General features: G+C 39.1%; 1 protein-coding gene across 1 annotated transcript; it reads right to left on the bottom strand.

The window, feature by feature from the left end:
- Positions 1–10987: 10987 nt before the first annotated feature.
- LOC101857735 lies at positions 10988–12088 on the bottom strand. The gene has a single exon (XM_005103644.1). It carries the CDS (start codon positions 12086–12088, stop codon positions 10988–10990), a length of 1101 nt encoding a protein of 366 aa, XP_005103701.1.
- Positions 12089–19193: the final 7105 nt, after the last annotated feature.

Below are 19193 nucleotides of genomic sequence, written 5' to 3'. Positions count from 1 at the left end.
CCTTAATCAAGCAATAACTGACAGCGCAACTATGTGTTCAGTTCTGTGGTGTTTCCCTTGAGTTGTTAAATCGTTATTTCTCTCGTCACGCCAATGGTAACAAAGTTGTGGAATCTTTAGTGTTTCTGAGAAGATCCAAGCCTGTTGTAAACAAAATCAAAATCTCATGAATACAATGAAATTAAGCACGGGGGCTGTTTTAATCGTGTGTTGGAAGGTATGAAGAGAACTTTTAGCTCGCAGACCTTTGGAAGTCGTTTTACATAAATAACGCTGAACTGCAGCAAATAATAAGTTAAATGTAGGCTTAGAGTACTTGAATTAGCCGGTTTCTGTCACGAAACCAGGATAATCTTTCTTCTTAACAATGAACACCGTGTATATACTGAATGGCATACGTGCAGAAACGTGATAATAATGAGCGTGTGGTTCAAAGATGACGTTCCCTATCGAACTGTAATAGCTGTTTCTCTTATCAGAGCGCAGAAACGATAATAATATATCATCACGTTATGGAACGTACAAAAATTCGGGCTCACAGATGTTGCTTTGTATACCGATTCCGTGTGTCTTTACCACCTTGCGCAGTCTAATTGTCTTCAATTATTTTCTTTTCCCATGTCTTGCTCTCAGTAAACACTGGAATCAGGGAACACCCTTTGTGTTGATCGTTCGTCTGTAATTATGTAAAAGTGTCAAAGCGTGACAGGGGACTGTACCCCCCTCAATTATCTTTCGATCCTCGTTAGCCATCTGTGAAAGTGTATTGAAGCCACGATAACCAGTTGTTTTTATATCTGCCTATATTATTCTTAACACCCTAATTATAAAGTAGACTCTTTCTTCTCTGTTCTCCGGTAGCAAACAAAGACCGTAAACGACTTATAAATGGTACTCTCAGATTTAGAGAAAAAAACCGGCCGAAACGCTCTTTGCTCAGGTGGCGTCACTGTCGTTGTTTTGTAGCTTTGTTCTATGTTAAAAGTGGAAAGTTAGACCATTTTATTCAACACTTATTGTTATTCCACTTTGCGATCAGCCGTTCGGTGGCTTCGGGGGTTCGGTCCTCAGCTAGTCCAACTTTGTTTCCTTAAAAGGCACTTTACATGAATTTCTTCTAAGGCTCTGACCTTTCGAAGATGGACGTTGAACTCGAAGGTCCAGCTTCTTAAATAATCTAATAGTGGACCGTTGCGTGGTGTCACAGAACAATAAACCGCCAGGTAGACCAGCACTAATTGCAGCTTTCTTTCTTTTAATAGCTGGTCTCCTCCGGAGGGTGGCATCCTGCAGCATTCTGTTAGATAATATGTGACGACCCGTTTTGGTCTGGTCCGTAGCACATCTGATCCCGGATGGGCATTGTCTTGCAGCAGCGGTTTGTAATACAGGTCTCCGTGCGGCACTCGAATAGTGGCGGGTCGTACGGAGCAGAACTGACACCACATTTCGGGCACAAGTCATCCGGGGTAAAGCCTATCCTAAGGAGGTATGACTGTAGGATCGGGCTCTTTATGTTGCACCGTAATTGTGGCAATATTTCTTCTGGGGAGATCTATTTCCTTCCGCTGGTGGTTTCACGTTCCTTCCAACAGAATCATGTACTCGAGTGCGCCCCCATTCGTTGTTATCAACATATCGCGTAATGCATGTCCTTGCCGAAACCTGATATATTTGTACGTTTGCTTGGTCCATTCAACCACCTTGGTTCTTCTTGTCGATCCTCTCAAAAACAACAGCATCCGATATGTTTTGTTTGTAATGACGTCATATTGCTCTCGGATCCCTCGATGTATGCGTACGTGCGGGTGTTAATGAGTGTATTTGTGTGGGAATGTAAGTGTGTATAGGCGTGTGTGTGTGTATGTGTGTGTGTGTGTGTGTGTGTGTGTGTGTGTGTGTGTGTGTGTGTGTGTGTGTGTGTGTGCATGTGTGCGTGTGTGTGAACGTTTAGATAAGGCTAAATTTTAACAACAACATTATATTATTATCATAATTATTATCACTATTACTATTATTATATTAGTATCATTGTTACTATTATTATTATTGTTATTATTATTATATTATTATCATTATTATTATTATTACCATTATCATTATCATTATTAATATTATTATTATCATTATTATTATTATTTCAACAGGCAAGCACAAATGCAGACAAACGAAAGTAAACTCTCTCCAAGAGGCTGGCTGCGGATAGAGACAGGCAGAAAAGCACACATGTCATATTGCTCAGTGGCTTCGAAAAAGCATCCCGCTAATCTTATCGATCCGCATAAATCAGAGCTCACGCAATCAGACCGCTGGCTACAACAGCTCAAAAATGAAAATAGGAAACGCACATTTAATTTCGAAGAATTAGCAATGTCTTTTCAAAAAGATCTGTCATCGGATCTTCCATCTGCAATGTGGCCTGTTGGTTATGATTTGATCTATGCTGATGAAAAGGCTTATTTTTATTTCCACGATTTTATTCCTCACATTGAAATATTATTAAAAACGAAATAATCTCATTTATATAACGCATAAGCATGTTCTACAGCATGCTCTTTGAGCTTTGCAGCCATCATTATCTCAATATACATTGTAACACTCAGAAATACTCTTGGCTTACCGAGAGGCAAACAGTGTAGGCTGCGGATTGCACGTGCTTAAACACTAACCAACTGACAAGATCTTTCGAAGTCTATAGCCAGGTACCCATTCGAATCTGGATTAAGGGATGGGATGAAAATTTGTGTAAAGTTCAATTCCCAAGGATACAAAATTGGTCCTGTGACGGGATTCGAACCCAAGACCTTACATCTGAGAGTCTGAAGTCAAACAAAAGAGAAGTGACGCCACTTAGACAGGATAAAAACGCTGAAAGCATAATTTGGCATATTTGGGATCAGTCAGTCTTCTTGACAACGCATTTTACGAAACGCTTAAATCGCATTAATAATTAATGTTTTTAGCCAAAGGCAAGAAAACTGAGCAATAGGCAATGTCTTTTTATCTGAAATAAAAAGGCATTGCGCTTTTTAAGTGGAAGGATTTGAAGAGAGAAAAGACGAATGACTGAAAGGTGAATTCTCTACTCCGTATCTGAAAGTTTCGAAATTTATATTAGGGGAACTGGAGTTCTTCCAGCTAAACCTTTGTTACAAAGGCATGTAAGTGGATAAATGAACGGTTACATTTCCTAAGACCCTATCTTATTACAATGGAACCACGGCTTACAGTCACATTAACTTTTGCCACTGGGGAAAAGATTGCTGTGTTAAAGACCATAAAATTGTAACATATATGATCCTTTAAATGAGGTAAATAAGATCCCTGAAAATTATCCCTAGACACTACCACTTTTAATCGCTACATATGTGTGAAAGAGATAAATAACAATCATAAATTTCATTTATAATGCGCATTTCCTCTACGACATTACTCAGTGAGCTGAACAATACCACAAAGAACACAGTTCCCATACTGATCTTTTCACTTCATCCTTTCCTCTCTCCCTCCCTTCCTCCCTCCCTCTCTCTCTGTCTGTCTGTCTCTCTCTCTCTCTCTTCTCTCTCTCTCTCTCTCTCTCTCTCTCTCTCTCTCTCTCTCTCTCTCTCTCTCTCTCTCCCTGTGTGTGTGTGTGTGAGTGTGTGTGTGTGTGTGTATGTGTGTGTGTGTGTGTATGTGTCCACGCGTGTGTGTGTGTGTGTGTGGGCGTGCATGTGCACGTGTGTGTTTTTGTTTGTGTACATGTGTGTCTGTTTGCAAATGCATGCGTATGCGTGTGCTTGTGCATATCCGTGTTCGTGTGTGTGTGTGTGTGTGTGTGTGTGTGTGTGTGTGTGTGCGTGTGTGTGTTTGTGTTAACTTAAATCTTAGATAAATTTCCAGTAAGAATTTAATATAGAAGTCTAATCAACTGCATCATATCTTATTTTAATCATGTGTCAACATAATACAAATACACGATCGGCAGTGTTAGTGGGCTTTTTTTTACTTTACCAAATGGAGGAATTATAGCAGATTTTTTGGGGGCTCTATAACTATAATATGCCGTTCCAGTTCAGAATGGAGTTGTTAACAATCTTTCTTTAAACTGAATTTACTGTTTACTTTATTTCAATTTTATTTTACTTTTTTGTAATGTTTTGATTTCTCCTGTTTGTTTTGTTGTTGCTTTTTTGTTTATTTAGTTTAGCCGCTGTTGTTGTTTTTGTTGTTGTTGTTGTCTTTGTTGTTTTTTGTTGGTTGGTTGATTGTTGTTGTTTTGTTGTTGGTTGTTTTTTTTTCAGTCACTACTTATGCTCTGGAGCATTCCAAAATATTGATTCAAACGCTCAAAGAAAAGAAAGCTGTACAGAAAAAGGACTGACTTTATGTCTAGTATAGTTTTCCCATTAGTTCGAAACCATATCAACCGCATCCAGAGGTCGTTGATCGGACACGCAATTATATGTGGTTGTACAGGAGATCGCTGAAGGATATTTGAATAGTTTTCTTAACGATAATAATAATGATAATAATGGTTCTTCCAGCAATGTCTGACGATGTACATCTTATCTGCAGAAGTGCATATTTCTCCAGCAAAAAAGAAGAATTAGAAAACTTAAAGGTTAAGATCAAAATGGCTTGTGGCTTCTGCTGTGGCCGAATAGACCAATTCTAGTCGGGAACATTTTGCCACATTTTGAACATTATAAGCTTCACTTTCATTTTGGATGTACGTGGCTTTTGGGCTTCTCTCTTGGTTTTAGCATTTCTTATTGGTGATTTGCTGCTTCTTTCCAGCTGCTCTGTCAGGGGCTAAGCCTTCCTATGTTGCAGTATTTATTTTGAAGTCTTTCAGAGACATTTCCAAGGTGTACCAGTAGCGGGTATTTTTCGGATGCCAACCTTACGCTTCCCTGGGGATACTTTAGAATTGAATTCTTCCTTAGTGATTATAAAGCCGGGCATTCTTACGACATGGTCAGCCCAGCAAAGTTAAGTCCTTTCAAGCTTAGAAACAGACTCTCGTCATTTGCCCTTTTGAGAACTTTGGTGTCTGGTATTTTATACTGCCATTTGATGAAAATAATTCTCCTGGCACATTTCATAAGTAGTTATTTCTTAGCATGGGGTTGTACATCGACAAGATCTCGGCACTCTACAACAGGTTTAGGAGGACCACAATATAAACTTTCCCATTTGTCTCTGTGAGAATGCCACATCCCTTGCTCTCAGTCTTCCAAAGGATGCACTAGCTTTATTCATACGTAAACCTATTTCTGTATCGATGTGGGCATTTAAAGCTAGCGTACTGCCAATATATTTCAAGCTATCAAATTTGTTCAGTGCTGTTATTTCATTTTAGTATGGAGGATCTTCGCATCACCAGGAACATGCTGCAAAAGAATTTCTGTAATTGCTTTGCCTATTGTAAGTCAAAAGTTCTTACGTGCATACGCTAATTTTCTTTTTGCCTGCAGTCCACAAGAGTTGAAGGCTTTAACCGTCCAGTCTGTACCTAGTATCAATGCCAGCACGGGACTTCCGGAACGCTTCTTGCATCATCGCTGAGAAGATGATGTTGAAAAGCATTCGTACCAGCACACATCCCATTTGTCACACAAAATGGCTCAGACACATTACGGTTGCTCTTGACATCATGCCGCCATGAAATTGGCGAACCATAGTATTAAACGTCCTCAAAAAAACGGTCTTCGCTTTTAGTTTTCACATGTTATTTTGTCACCTCTTACAATACTGCTCATCTGTTTCATCTGTCATATGTAAATTTAACCTTTATCAAGACTCAGGGTGACTTTATTCTTGGCCTTTTCATATTGAAATGTTTGCTGTACGACTGCGCTGACAGCAGTATTGATCTCTTTTAAAGTTATGGAACAAAAGATGGTTTAATAAACAGAAAATATACTTAGATCGCATTGTGTGACAAGCTGGGGTTTTATTTTCTTCAGTCTACGCTTTGATAATGTAGAAAATACATTTTGGAACAAACCAATACAGAATTTTAAAACCTTCAAAATAATTGGCGCACCTCAGGAGAACAATGCAACTGAAAAGGCGTCATTGTTCTACTAGGAGCCAAATCTATACGTCTTCATAGGTACTTAATTCTATTGCTAATAGAAAATTTTATTGAGATCAATGTGTGAATTAGGTATAATTTTAAAAAGTGCACATTGAAAGACGGTTCATTGCTCATGTGTAAGTACAAAGTTAAACAAAACACCCATTAAAATAGCTGCTATTGGCGTCATCTACTTCATGGGGTGTTACACCTGTAGGCTATCTTGCTTATTAGTAGATCAAATTTTACCAAATTTCTCACCTAAAACAAGCATAGTAAGGAGCTGTCGATACCACGAGGTCGTTGCGCACATCGATCACAGCCTGACATTTGACTGAGAGAGTTTCAAGGTCGCTCCACCGGGCCCAAAACTGTTTGAGTTCCCACGTTTCTGCAAAAAGCCATACCCACATCCATACAAGCCGCCACACCGCTAGGCACTTGTTGTTGCAGAGGTAGAGAACTTCTGTGTTGTCGTTTACTATTTCCTTAGAATTGCATACTTGTAATAAAATTTCCTTCAGTCACTTCATCCGCAGGTAATTTAAAAAATGACGGTTTTAAAAAAGCATAGTAAGGAGTCTTAAAATCCACAATCAAATTTTAGAAATAAAGTTTCGATTCCATGTTTACGGCAGCCATATTGGATTTTATTTACATAATGAATATCTCACTTATTATTCAGATTGTTGTTTTGATTTGATTTTTTGCATGCATGTCAGAAAAACAGCGTTTGGAGAAAACAAGGCTATAATTTTTTTTTAACCCAAAGATTTTCTTTTCGAGTCATTGGTGCGTATTAGGCACGCCAAGTATGTTAAAATATCAGGGTTTACGGAGTTTTAATGCTATGGAATAGTTGTAAGACAAGTAAAGAAGCCCGAAATGCCTACATTTTAAATCTATAATTTTGACCCGAATCGGGATTTCCAGGGTGCAGCACCCACCCATCCCTCCCCCCTTAAACCTCCACGATTATTTCCTAAGACATTTTTTGACAGACACAGAGTTTACAAAAACAACACACAAACCTTCAAACTGTCGAAATGCAACTTTGAACCGAACGTCCAGTGAATTGACACGGAATACATGCCATACGGACATTCAAAATTTCTGGCCTTGTATTCAAAACTTGTCTGAGGATGGCACATACATTTGATATGTGAGGCAGCATGGTGACATCTGGCGATCATCAAAATAATGAAAGCGAAGAAACAAACATTTTTTCCTGCCCGATTGATCTTTATTAGCAATTTTTTTTTCCCACAACTCCTTTTATGTCAATGTAAAAACCTATTTTTGAGTGGATTTTATTGGAAAAACGTGAATTTGCAATTTTCAAGAACTCTAAAGCTTTGGAAGTCACAAAGTTTTGACGGTCATTTTCTCGCTAATTTTACATCTGAAGCCAGGCAACCACCAGCTCCTTCAATATCAAATATCTCGATTTTTTTATATAAGATAAATGGACATTTTTTCATTGAAAACAAGACAGATGAACAAGCTTTTAGATGAAACCAATAATTCCACATGCTCCAAAATTGCCAAAACCTTTCGTGAGTTCAGTACAAAAATAGGGGGAGGTGGGGATTCAAGGGTGCATCCTTTCCGACTGGTTCTCTTTTCTTCAGCGGTGGTCAGGTTCCTTTAATTTTTCTGCCATGTTCCTGCAGCTTGCCTAGGACACTGCGGCATCGACCCGGCTGTCTGTGTTGATGTGCAGAGCTGTCATATCGAGTTTGAATACGTCTTTAAATCAGGACTGAGTTGAGTTTTTTGGGGGGGACATCGGTATTTTTAGAACAGTCACCTATTCTTGTACACTAAGTGCGTCATTCCCTGAAAACAGAATCCAACTTGTAGAGGTCTCATGAGCTAAAGAAATTTTATTCACTGACCTAAATAAATGAATGTATCATAGTAAGACTCAATGCCAAGGTACGAAATGATGTTGGGCGTTATTAATGATATATTATATCACTCATTGCCATGGGGACGGTGGCCATCTTGAAAATCAACACAAATTAAATTCCTCAATCCCAAACACTAGTCAAGATATTTTACTTTGTGAGATAAGAATGAAAAGGAGGACCTATAATTAGGACACAGGGCTACTGGGTTTTTTTATTTAGTTGTTTTTATAGATGTAGCTTGACTGAATTTGAGGAGGTAAAAAAGCGTTGAAAATACACCCTCCACCCCCCCCACCCCCACCCCACCCCCACCCCCCCAAGAAAGACAGACACAAACCCTGATAAAAAAAGCTCATGCCCCTGTCACATACAAAGAAACACAGAAAACCTACACCTAGAAATATGCATAAGTTACCACTGTGCCAAATTTCAAGTCTCTATGGCTATATGTGAGCGAGATTTTAGGATTTTCCTGACATTCTGTCCACGAAAAACACAGTTCAGAGAAAATGGCTGTTGAAGAAAAAAAATGACTGACTGTGATACTATTATTAGTAGCCATATGAAATAAAATTCCATATACAGCATGCTTATCTCTGGGAAAAAAACCTTAGCCATTTTTTCCAAAGTTTTGTACATCTGAATCACATATTTATACAGGGCGTATCTCAAGCTCACGAACTATAAAGAGATAATGGATAATGATTAGCTACCGACAAGATGCTGTGCCAATCCTGTTACATCTTGGAGATCTGTATAGGAGTCACCAATAGAAGTGGTAAGCGCCACAGTTGTTTCCACTTTCTGAACCATCTCCTATATACTTCTTATACCCATTTTAACAGAGTAGTCCGGTTCTGTGTTCTGCTTGTATTAGCCTCTTTCAAGGTATTACCTAGAAACCAGGCTAAAGGGGAAAATTAATAGAAAGAAAAACTTTGTTGTAGATCCACTCATCCGCCCTCCAATCCTTCGTAACCTTATTCAGCTCCCACTTCTAGCATTTTCACATCGTAGGCCAGCTGTTCAATTGTACTAAGTCCACGATGTTGACAACCCCCGGAATTACTGTTTCTCAATTTGTGGTATCAGTCGAATGTGTTCAATAAATATTTTGTCAAAATTCAAATTCTAAATGTGAAAAAAAGAACCAGTAACATTTTGCTTTCTGGGCTTAGAAAATGTTGACAGCTTGCCAATCATATGTTTCCCCCTCCGCCCCCCTCATTCACCTTCAAACACACACACACACACACACACACACACACACACACACACACACACACACACACACACAAACTTACATACCCACAATAATCCTGTTTCCTTGTTCGCTCCCTAAATGAAAATAGATATTTGTTTTTCTCAGTTCAAGCAAGATTTTTAGCATGCAAGACTCATGTCATTGTCAACCATGCTGCTAAATTGTTTTTCTCGTTAATATTTGTACAAACTGGTTCCCTCTACTAATTTTTTAGAGTAGGCTTTAGCCTGATTTGGTTATACAACTGCACCGGTCCTTCTAATTGCAGAGTTCTTTTTGCTCACGTTTTCTCCGATGCGACGGAAGAATGCAAGCTGAAGACAAGAGAGGGATGCGGGGAAGGAAAGGGTTACATTTTGGTAATTTTGGGAGAAGTCTTTATCTTTAAATTTGAACCCTCATACCTTAAACGGTATATACCATTTTCGTCATTCAGTTTCACATGGATCTTTTATAGGTCATCAAAACCCGCTAGAGTCCGGATCACTTGGACATAACACAATATTATTATGGGCGTTAAGTTAGTCATGTGGGAACCCCATTGCAGAGACTGGAACTCCCACTAGGAAACCGTTGAACATCTTCTCCTTCACTGCCCAAACCTGGCAGTTCTTCGACGCAGGCTCCTACACACACCTACAGACTCACAAAGCGTGCTCTACTCTGGCGTTGACCAGATGACAAGGACATGTAGTTACTTGAGGTATGCATTGCGCTGCCAAAAGCGAAATGCTTGCAGCGAAAGGGATTTGAAAACAAATGCTCTATTTATATCTATTATTCAAATTTCATGCAGACAACCTGTGCCGAAAGACAGACTTCATACATAGACGAGACATGCATGAAAACGAACATATATTTGTCATTATACAGGAAACATTTTATTGAAAAAGAACTTCCAAAACACTATATGGGTTTGGTTTTGGCGCTATGTTGTAAAAAAAAGCAGTGAAATCATCCATCGTTAAGCTGCTAAACTAGGAAGAAGAGGAGCTGGGATACGTAATAAAGTTGAACGTTGTGAGAGGTCCCTTCACCTTTGTTCAAGCCAAGAACGTATATCAAGCCTGCCACCGGCAAAGAAAAATTGTTGACACTTTGCTACCTTAGAATTACAAAGTTATATCTGACATTTTTGGCCGTTTTGAGTTACTAAGACCATGAGATCAGAAACCAAATGCTGCATCCGCTAAATCAGAATTGCAAGACATTAAAAAAATTGCTTTCGAAAAAAAGCTTGTCATATTATAGTGAAACTCTCCGTTGTCAAACTTCTCAAAACTAGGTATCGATCGCATTTAGAACTTTGTAATTCTAAGGCAGCGACTTATGAACACTGATAAACCTTAATTACTCCAAAATCGTGGAATATGCATAAAAGCAACAAAGTGAGTTTTAAAACTTGACTATTTCGTGTGTATTTTAGGTGAAATTTTATAATTTCATGGCCTTGGTTTTATTACAATGTTAATTCGAAAATGTACACCTTTAGGGGTTTTGTTAAAATGTTCACATTAAGTACCGCCGCTGTGAGCGGGACTTAACAGTGGGTACGTGACCCCGTGACCGGGTTCAGATTACAAGATGCGGGGCACTGGCGGCTTTCGAACTAAAGTACAACTTCACCACAGCTATGGTGTGTGTGTGTGTGTGTGTGTGTGTGTGTGTGTGTGTGTGTGTGTGTGTGAGCACAAATAGTATCTCTTTAACAAGACAAGCTTCTCTTCTTTTCGCTTTTTGATTTCACTAGACTTTCCTTTCTCTAGAAAATGCTGTTTCAGTTTGGCTATTCCTTTCTATTTTCTGGCAATGCATGTACTGTTGGAGGTACTGTCTGTACCGTGAGTTAAAGTTGTAGTAGATGAAGATGTTGACGTTGGCGTTGAGAGTGGAGAACATAAGCATGATGTCCACAAGTGTAGATAAGACATTCTTAAAACGTGGCTGTTGGCTCAGTTCGGGAAATACTCTCCTGAGGCTCACAAAAAGCATAGTGGGTAAGAGTAGAATGACGCAGGCCAAAACGATCAGAAACACCATGGTGACCACTCGGCTCTCCTTTCTGGACAAGGCTCTAATGTTGTTTTTGTCTCCAGGTTCCGCGGACGTTGCCCGCTGTCTGAAAGCTGCTGAGGCCCGGAGGCGAACTGCCATAAGAGTAGCGCTGATAGTGATTGAGGCCAGACTCGCGTTGTGAAGGAAAAATCTGTGAAATGAGTTACTATACTTGATAATTTCTTTTCGATCCTCTGAATACCACAACATCAGATGTGTTCTGTTTGTGGTGACGTCATATTGTTCTCGGATCCCTTGACTAAGTTGAACTGGGATGTACGACACAATGGTACCACACGTGATAGCTGTACAAATGGCAGCAGCTTTTTTGGTTGTGAAGAGAGTTTTGAACTTGAGAGGCCAGGTGACACACAAACAGCGCTCTAACGACACGAACACCGTAAGGAAAAGGGACGTGTCTACAAACATCGCCCTTGTCCACGTAGAGAGGAAAAACAAGTAATTATATAGGCCGTTGGAACCAGGTATGTAAGAAGTGTCAGCTTTGGTGACGCTTGAAAAGACATAGAAGAGAGTGGTAAAACAAAGGAGAAAATCAGAGGTGGCTAAGAACAAAACAGCTATAGTGACACAATCTGTAAGTCCAGTTTTGGTGAACACAATAACGTTCGTTATGTTAAAGAGAATTCCACACATAGAAAGAAAAGGCAGAGACATGAATAGGAGGGCAATGTCAATGCACCACTTCACGTGGTGGCTGATAATAGACTTGTTTCTGGCCTCTGACATGTAGTCTCGTATGTCACGCAACTCAACGTAGTTAGAAGACATCCTTGATGAACCAATGACTCACAGCGTCACTGTGTTTTGAGTTGTGTGATGATGTTAAGTCGTTATTTGTCTCCTCACGTCAATGTTATCTAAGTTGTGGAATCTTTAGTATTTCTGTGATGAATCCAGACAGTTGTATATATACTCAAAATCTCATGAAAACATTAAAAATAAAATTGAGTACGGGGACTGTTTGAATCTTATGTTTTAGAGGATGGTAAGAACGTTTAGCTCGTAGACCGTTCGAAGTCGTTTCACACAACTTATGCAGAACTGCAACGAATGATAAGTTATATGTTGGCTTAGAGTACTTATATATGCAGATCTCTGTCACAAAATCAGGATAATAATTCTTCTTAACAATTAACACGGAGTATACTAAACGACATACATGTAAAAATGTGATAATATACTGTGTGAAGCTCACAAAATGGCGTTCCCGAGCGAACAGTAATACAGATTTCTCTTATCAGAACGCAGAAATGATAATGATATATCATCAATTTATGGAAAAAGCGAGAATTCGTGCTCACACCTGTTTCTTTGTACATTGATTCCTTGTTGTTATTACCGCTTTGCGCAGTCTAATTTTCTACTATTCTTTTCTTTTTGCCTTGTCTTTCTCTCAGTAAACAGTGGAATCAGGGAACACTCTTTGTGTTGAACGTTTGTCTGTAATTATATGAAAGTTTCAAAGCCTGACTGTGGACTATAACTCCATCAGTTATCTTTCGATCCTCGTTAGCCATCTGTGAAAGTGTAGTGTAACCACGATAGCAAGTTGTTAATTCATCTGCTTATATATTATTCTTAACACATGGTTTAAATGTAGACTCTTTCTTTTCTGTTCTCCGGTAGCTAACAAAGACAGGATGCCACTCATAAATGGTATTCTCCAATGAATAAAAACCCCATCCGAAACCCTTTTTTTTTAGGTAGCGTCACCGTCGTTGTTTTGAAGCTTTGTTCTGCGTCAAAAGTGAAAAAGTAGATCATTTTATTCAACAATTATTCTTGCTATTTCGCTTTGCAATCAGCCGTTCGGTGGGTTCGAAGGTTCGAGGCCCAGCTAGTCCAACTTTTGTTTCCTTCAGGATTACACGAAATTCTTATTTGGCTCTGACCGTTCGAAGATGGACGGTAATCTCGGGGGTCCTGCTCCTTGAATAATCTAATAGTGGACTGGAGCCAGGTGTTACAGAACACAAAACCGCCACGCAGACCAACACTAATTGCAGCTTTCTTTCTTTCTATAGATGGCCTCCTCTGGAGGGCTGCAGCCTGCAGTATACGGTTAGATCATATGTGACGACCTCTTTTGGTCTGGTCCAAAGCACATCTGATCAGGGCCGGGTATTTTTGGAGCTGCTCCTGCGGCTAAAAGGTCGTGTTTACGTCGGCTCTGCTTATTTTGTAACTCTTTTACTGTTTCTGTTTGGACTGTGTGTTTGAAACTTTCCTCATTCCATCATGGAGGCGCAGTGGAGAGTTCAGACTATTAAGTGCATTTTTTTGTGTATAATTTTATTGGTATTTGTCGGTGAAATGAGACCTTTACAAAACCACTCGCCGTTTTCCACCATTACATATAGCCCAGCCATGATGTTTAACCTCCGACCCCTAGTGTCGGAGTTCTTGCCACCATGCTCAGTACGAATTCCCTCTACAAACAGAAACGGAAGAGGGGGAGGGAAGGAGAGACCAGAGAAAAAAAAAAACCAGCGCAGGAAAGCCCTTTCTACCAGCTTTTGTGTTTGGCAACACGATCTTTCAACAACAAATTAGAAGAACTATCAACATGCTGTCAACATTTTAATGAATACCGTGACGCTTCGTTTCTTGCGTTCACCGAGACGTGGTTCGAATTCACAATGGCCGATTCAACAGTACACATCGACGATTTTCAAATGTTTCGCTGCGATCAACCCCTGCTGCCAGAAAGATCACAGGTGGCGGAGTGTCTCAATATTAACCACCGCTGGACACAGTGTTGTTTAGAAAATTATGTTACTATATTTAAAACCCTAACATTCTATCCAAATAATAAGTCATGGGTAACAAAAGTGCTGAAAGATATCATTAAAAAAAGGAAAGCATTCAGAAGCGATAACATGAATGAAATGTACTTGATTTCTTTAAACAAATAAAATGAAAGATTTTTCAGTGTAGACAAATGTACAAAACTAGAATTGAGAACGAATTTCAGACAAATGGTATGAGAAATATGTGGTCCTCTTTAAAAAAAATAACGAGTTATTCTGCATTGAGAAAGAGTGTGCAAGTAAACAATGAAAAAAACTATGTCAATGGGTTAAACAACTTTTTTTGTCGTTTTGATTGTTTTGATTTTGAGAAAGAGCGACATGATCTTAAACAGAGGCTTAGAGATGAGTTGTGCAAGCAGGGGTGTGATGCTCTCAGTAAGCAGAGTGGTAAAAAGAAATTTCAAAGTGTAAACATAAACAAAGCCTGTGGTCGAGACAAAGTGAAAGGGAGAGGGTTAATTTAGAACTTTCTGTGAGCAACTGGCCCGATATTTACCTTCATTTTTAACCTGATTCAATAAAAAAAAAAAACTACATTCCTACTATGAAAAACATCGGAGGTATTACCAATACCAAAAAAGTATAAAAATACATGAATTAAATTATTCAAGACCAGTCGCTCTTATATCCATTGCTTTTAAAAGCCTTGAAACATTATCTTGTTTTTTTTTCTCAACATGTTATACAATTCAACAGCATAATGTCATTAAAAAACTTGTCCATCTGAGAGCTGGTCAATATATTGCCATACGAGTCCTGGAATTTTTTTAAGGCAGACTACGTAATGTTAAGCTTAACAACACAAAATCTGACACAATCCTTTGTAACACTGGCGGTCCTCGGGGGTGGGTTTTTTTTGGTCACCAGTTTTGTATACAATATGCACCAACAATCATAGAAGTAAATATAAAACAACACGCTTAATTAAGTTCGCAGATGACTCCGCTATTATTGGATTCATAAACCTTGATGAAAAAGAGTATTTCGAAGAAGTATATTTTTATATGTTTTTTTTTCAAAAGGTGCGATTCAAGATTTCTAAAAGTGAACCTCTCAAAAACAAAAGAAATTTGTGTTTCATTGTAAAAGAGAAAAATCAACAACCCCACCACTCATAGTTGAACAAGAAACAATTGAAATCACGGATTCATACAAATATCTTGGTCTTACAATCGACAACAAATTTACATGGCAAAATCAAGTTATAACATGTCGTTAAAAAGATAAATCAATGGCTGTACTTTCCGAGGAAGCTTAAGTCCTTCAATCTGAATCCATCCATCCTTCAGATATTTTACTTTTACTTTACTTTACTTTTACTTTTATCCGCCGCTTATACCCTTTTGGGTGTCGTGGGAAGAACGTGACGTCTCTCTGTCGCCAGCCAGTCAGGGGGATGCCGTGGGTGTTTAATATTTCACTGACTCCATCTATCCAGGTCTTTCTCGGTCGTCCTCTAGCCTTGTTACCATCGAATTTTTGGAGGTAGGCACGTTGTGCTGGATGGTGTGTTGGTAATCGTAGGAGATGTCCGAACCATTTGATTCTTCTGTGTTGGATGTGGTGCATGACATCATTTGTGCCAACCATTTCTCCGTTTACACTGTTTCTAATTTTGTCTCGCCCGGTCTTGTTTACTGCTTTTCTAAGGCATCGCATTTCACATGTTGTAGTTTTTTCCTCTAATGTCTTGTTCGTGGTCCATGTTTGACATTGATAGTTAAGTGTTGGGATGAATATGGTGTTGATCACTTTGAGTTTTGTCATGTTGTCATGGGGATGTTAGGATGTTTCAGTAGTGGAGTAAGCTGTTAACTAACAATATTGGCCCTTTGTACTCTTGTTTCAAATATCTCTGTTCAGTCGCCCATCCTCTGTAAATATACTTCCGAGGTACTTAAATTCTTGGACCTGTCTAGGACTGTTGTTGTTGATGTGTTTCCTGAGTGGTTCTGGCTTTCTGCTTACTTTCATTGTCTCTGTTTTGTTGATGTTGATCTTCATGTCGTAGTTGTTACATTCTTCGTTTAATCTGGTGGTGTGGTGTTGGAGACTTCGTTCATCTTTGTGTGTCAGGCTTTGGTCATCAGCGAAGAGTAATTCATTTAGGGCGTCTGGTTCTGTGTTGGCCTCTTTTGTAATTCAGATACTTTACACTACCACAATAGAAAAATGTTGGTATCTCTTGCTATGGTCACAATTTGGGAAGACAGTATATTATACAAATAAACAAATTGATCAGAAAGGCATCAAGAACAATTGATCCTAAGTATCTTTGAATATCTGCTCAAAACAGTCGTTCTAAAAAGGCGGAAATGATGCTATGTGACCATAGCCACCCACTGACATCGGAATTTCAATTATCAACCTTAAGTAAACGATTTATTTCCAAAAAAGCAAGAACGGGCAGATGTAGAAATTCATTCATACCAACTGCAGTGAGGTTACTGAACACACAGAGCTACAAATGAAACAGAGACACAGAGAGAGAGAGAGAGAGAGAGAGAGAGAGAGAGAGAGAGAGAGAGAGAGGGGGGGGGGGAAGAGGGAGTGAGAGAGAGAGAGAAAGAGAGAGAGAGAGAGAGAGAGAGAGAGAGGGGGTGGGGGGAGAGAGAATGTTTTATGGAGCGGCTTGTTCCTGCACGTGAGACATGTATTTACTAATCTGTCTTGTGCGTAAACGTGAGTGCATCTAACCTTTATAATATCCACTTCTGCCTTAGAAAAGGACCGAGACAAATTTCTCACTGCGAGATAAATATGGGTTGTCCTTGTCATTGTCTTGCAGCAACGGTTTGTGATATAGGTCTCCGTGCGGGACTCGAATAGTGCTTGTTGTAAGTCGTCAGGACTGACACTACATTTCTGGCATGAGTCGTCTGGGGCAGAGCCTATCTTATGTTGATATGACTCCAGGAAAGGACTCTACACGTCGCCCCATTATTGTGACAATATTCTTCTTTGTCATCTGGAGAGATGTATCTCCTTGTCCCGCTCTGGTTGTGGTTTTTCCTTCCCTTCAACAGAACCATCAACTCGAGAGCGCTCTAATTCGTTGGTGACAACATATCGCGAAATGCAAGTCCTTGAAGAAGCCAGATCTATTTTTACATTTTCTTAGTCCATTCAACAGCCTTGGTTTTTCTCTTTGTTCCTCTGGCAACCACAACATCAGATTTGTACTGTTTGTGGTGACGTCATATTGCTCTCGGATCCCTTGACTAAGTTGACGTGGGATGTATGTCACGATGGTACCACTCGTGATATCTATACATATGGCTGCTGGTGGTGATTAATTGCAGGGCCTTTACTTACTTTTACTTTTACTTATTCATCCTCTGTAGCAGTTAAGCGTCAAGGGGAAGTGCACTTTTCTATGTTAGGTCAGCTCCACAGCTCTGCAGCTATTTCAGCTTTTGCGTGGGCTTCCTCTTCCTTTATAGTCTGAGTGCTTGGTGTTGTAGGCTCTCGAGGCTGGCTGGCTAGGTGACATACGTAACAGGTGGCCAATTTACTTTAATTCTTTGTCTTTCTTTGCAATGCAGGCAGAACTCAATGCCAATAGCTGCTCTTTCTTCTTCATTTATCTGCCTATTTCATCTTGTGATGTTAAGGGTTTTGCGAAGACATTTCGTTTCACATGCAGTGATTGTGCTTTCATGGGGCCCAGGTCTGGCACTGGTAATAATAATAATAAACAGCATTTATACTGCGCATTTCCATTTCCTAAAAGATGCTCAATGCGCATTACAATGAAAAAGACATCACATCTTAAAAATTAATCGACACAAATGTGTACGTAAAACAAAGTATTATACATATAATATAAATGCATATGTGTAAAATTTTATACCAGAAAAACAGTCTCGCAGTGAGGTTGAAAATGTGTTCACTAAAAATATACAATGCAATATAAATTCACGAACAGTCAAAATACAGTTGAAACGTGAGTAACTAGAAACATTCATTAAAACATTAATTCTATACAGATAGAAAAACATTTCCGTTCTCTCTCTCTCTCTCTCTCTCTCTCTCTCTCTCTCTCTCTCTCTCTCTCTGTGTCTGTCTGTCTGTCTCTCTCTCTCCCTCTCTCTCTCCCTTTCCCTCTATCTCTCTCTTTCTCTCTCCCTCTCTCGCTATCTCTCTCTCTTTTCTCTCTCTTTTCTCTCTCTATCTCTCTCTTTTTCTCTCTCTCATTCTCACTCGCTATTTCTCCAGTCTCACAGTATGGCATACACATGCATATATATCACAGTACATCATTATGACAGGTATGCTTTTGTGAATAAAAAATGCTTCAGCTGATTTTTGAAAATGGAAATTGTTGGGGCAGATCTTATTTTATATGGGATTTCGTTCCATACCTGGGGACCAAAGAACAAAAAGGAACGCTCGCCGTATGTTTTGTAGTTTTGTTTTGGAGTTTTAAGAATTAGATTGTCAGAGGCTGATCTAAGGGCTCTAGGTGGATTATATAATTCCAGGAATGTTTTAAGATAAAAAGGTGCACTATCATTTATACATTTAAAACAGAGAACGGCAGTTTTGTATTTAATCCTTTCTTTTATTGGCAGCCAGTGTAGTTCTTTCAGAATTGGTGTTACGTGGGCTGATTTCTTTTGTTTCATTATCACTATCAGTTTTGCTGCTTGATTTTGGAGTACTTGTAACTTTGATAGTTTTTCGGATGTCAAACCGGACAAAATAACATTACAGTAATCTAACTTTGATAAAATGAGTGTTGTTACAAGTGTCTTGGCTGCTGCTTTTGTTAAATAATTTCTTACACTGCCAATTTTCTTAAGCTGAAAGTAAATACTTTTGCTGAGCTGGCTTATTTGGGAGGACATAGACATATCATAATCCAACTGAACCCCTAGATTTTTAAGACTTCTTTTTGAACGAATGGTATGGTTATTAATATCAATTTGTAGCTCTGGGAGATTTTTAATGGCTTTTGTATTTCCACTCAACATTATTTCCGTCTTGTCATCATTTAGTTTCAATTTATTGCTGGTCATCCATATTTTTAAATCTCTAGTACATTGTTCAGTAGAGTC

The sequence above is a fragment of the Aplysia californica genome, unplaced genomic scaffold (assembly GCF_000002075.1).
Source record: "Aplysia californica isolate F4 #8 unplaced genomic scaffold, AplCal3.0 scaffold00383, whole genome shotgun sequence".
Lineage (NCBI taxonomy): Eukaryota > Metazoa > Mollusca > Gastropoda > Aplysiida > Aplysiidae > Aplysia > Aplysia californica.
Note: the sequence above shows the minus strand (reverse complement) of the source record. Positions and strands in the feature narration are given on the sequence as shown.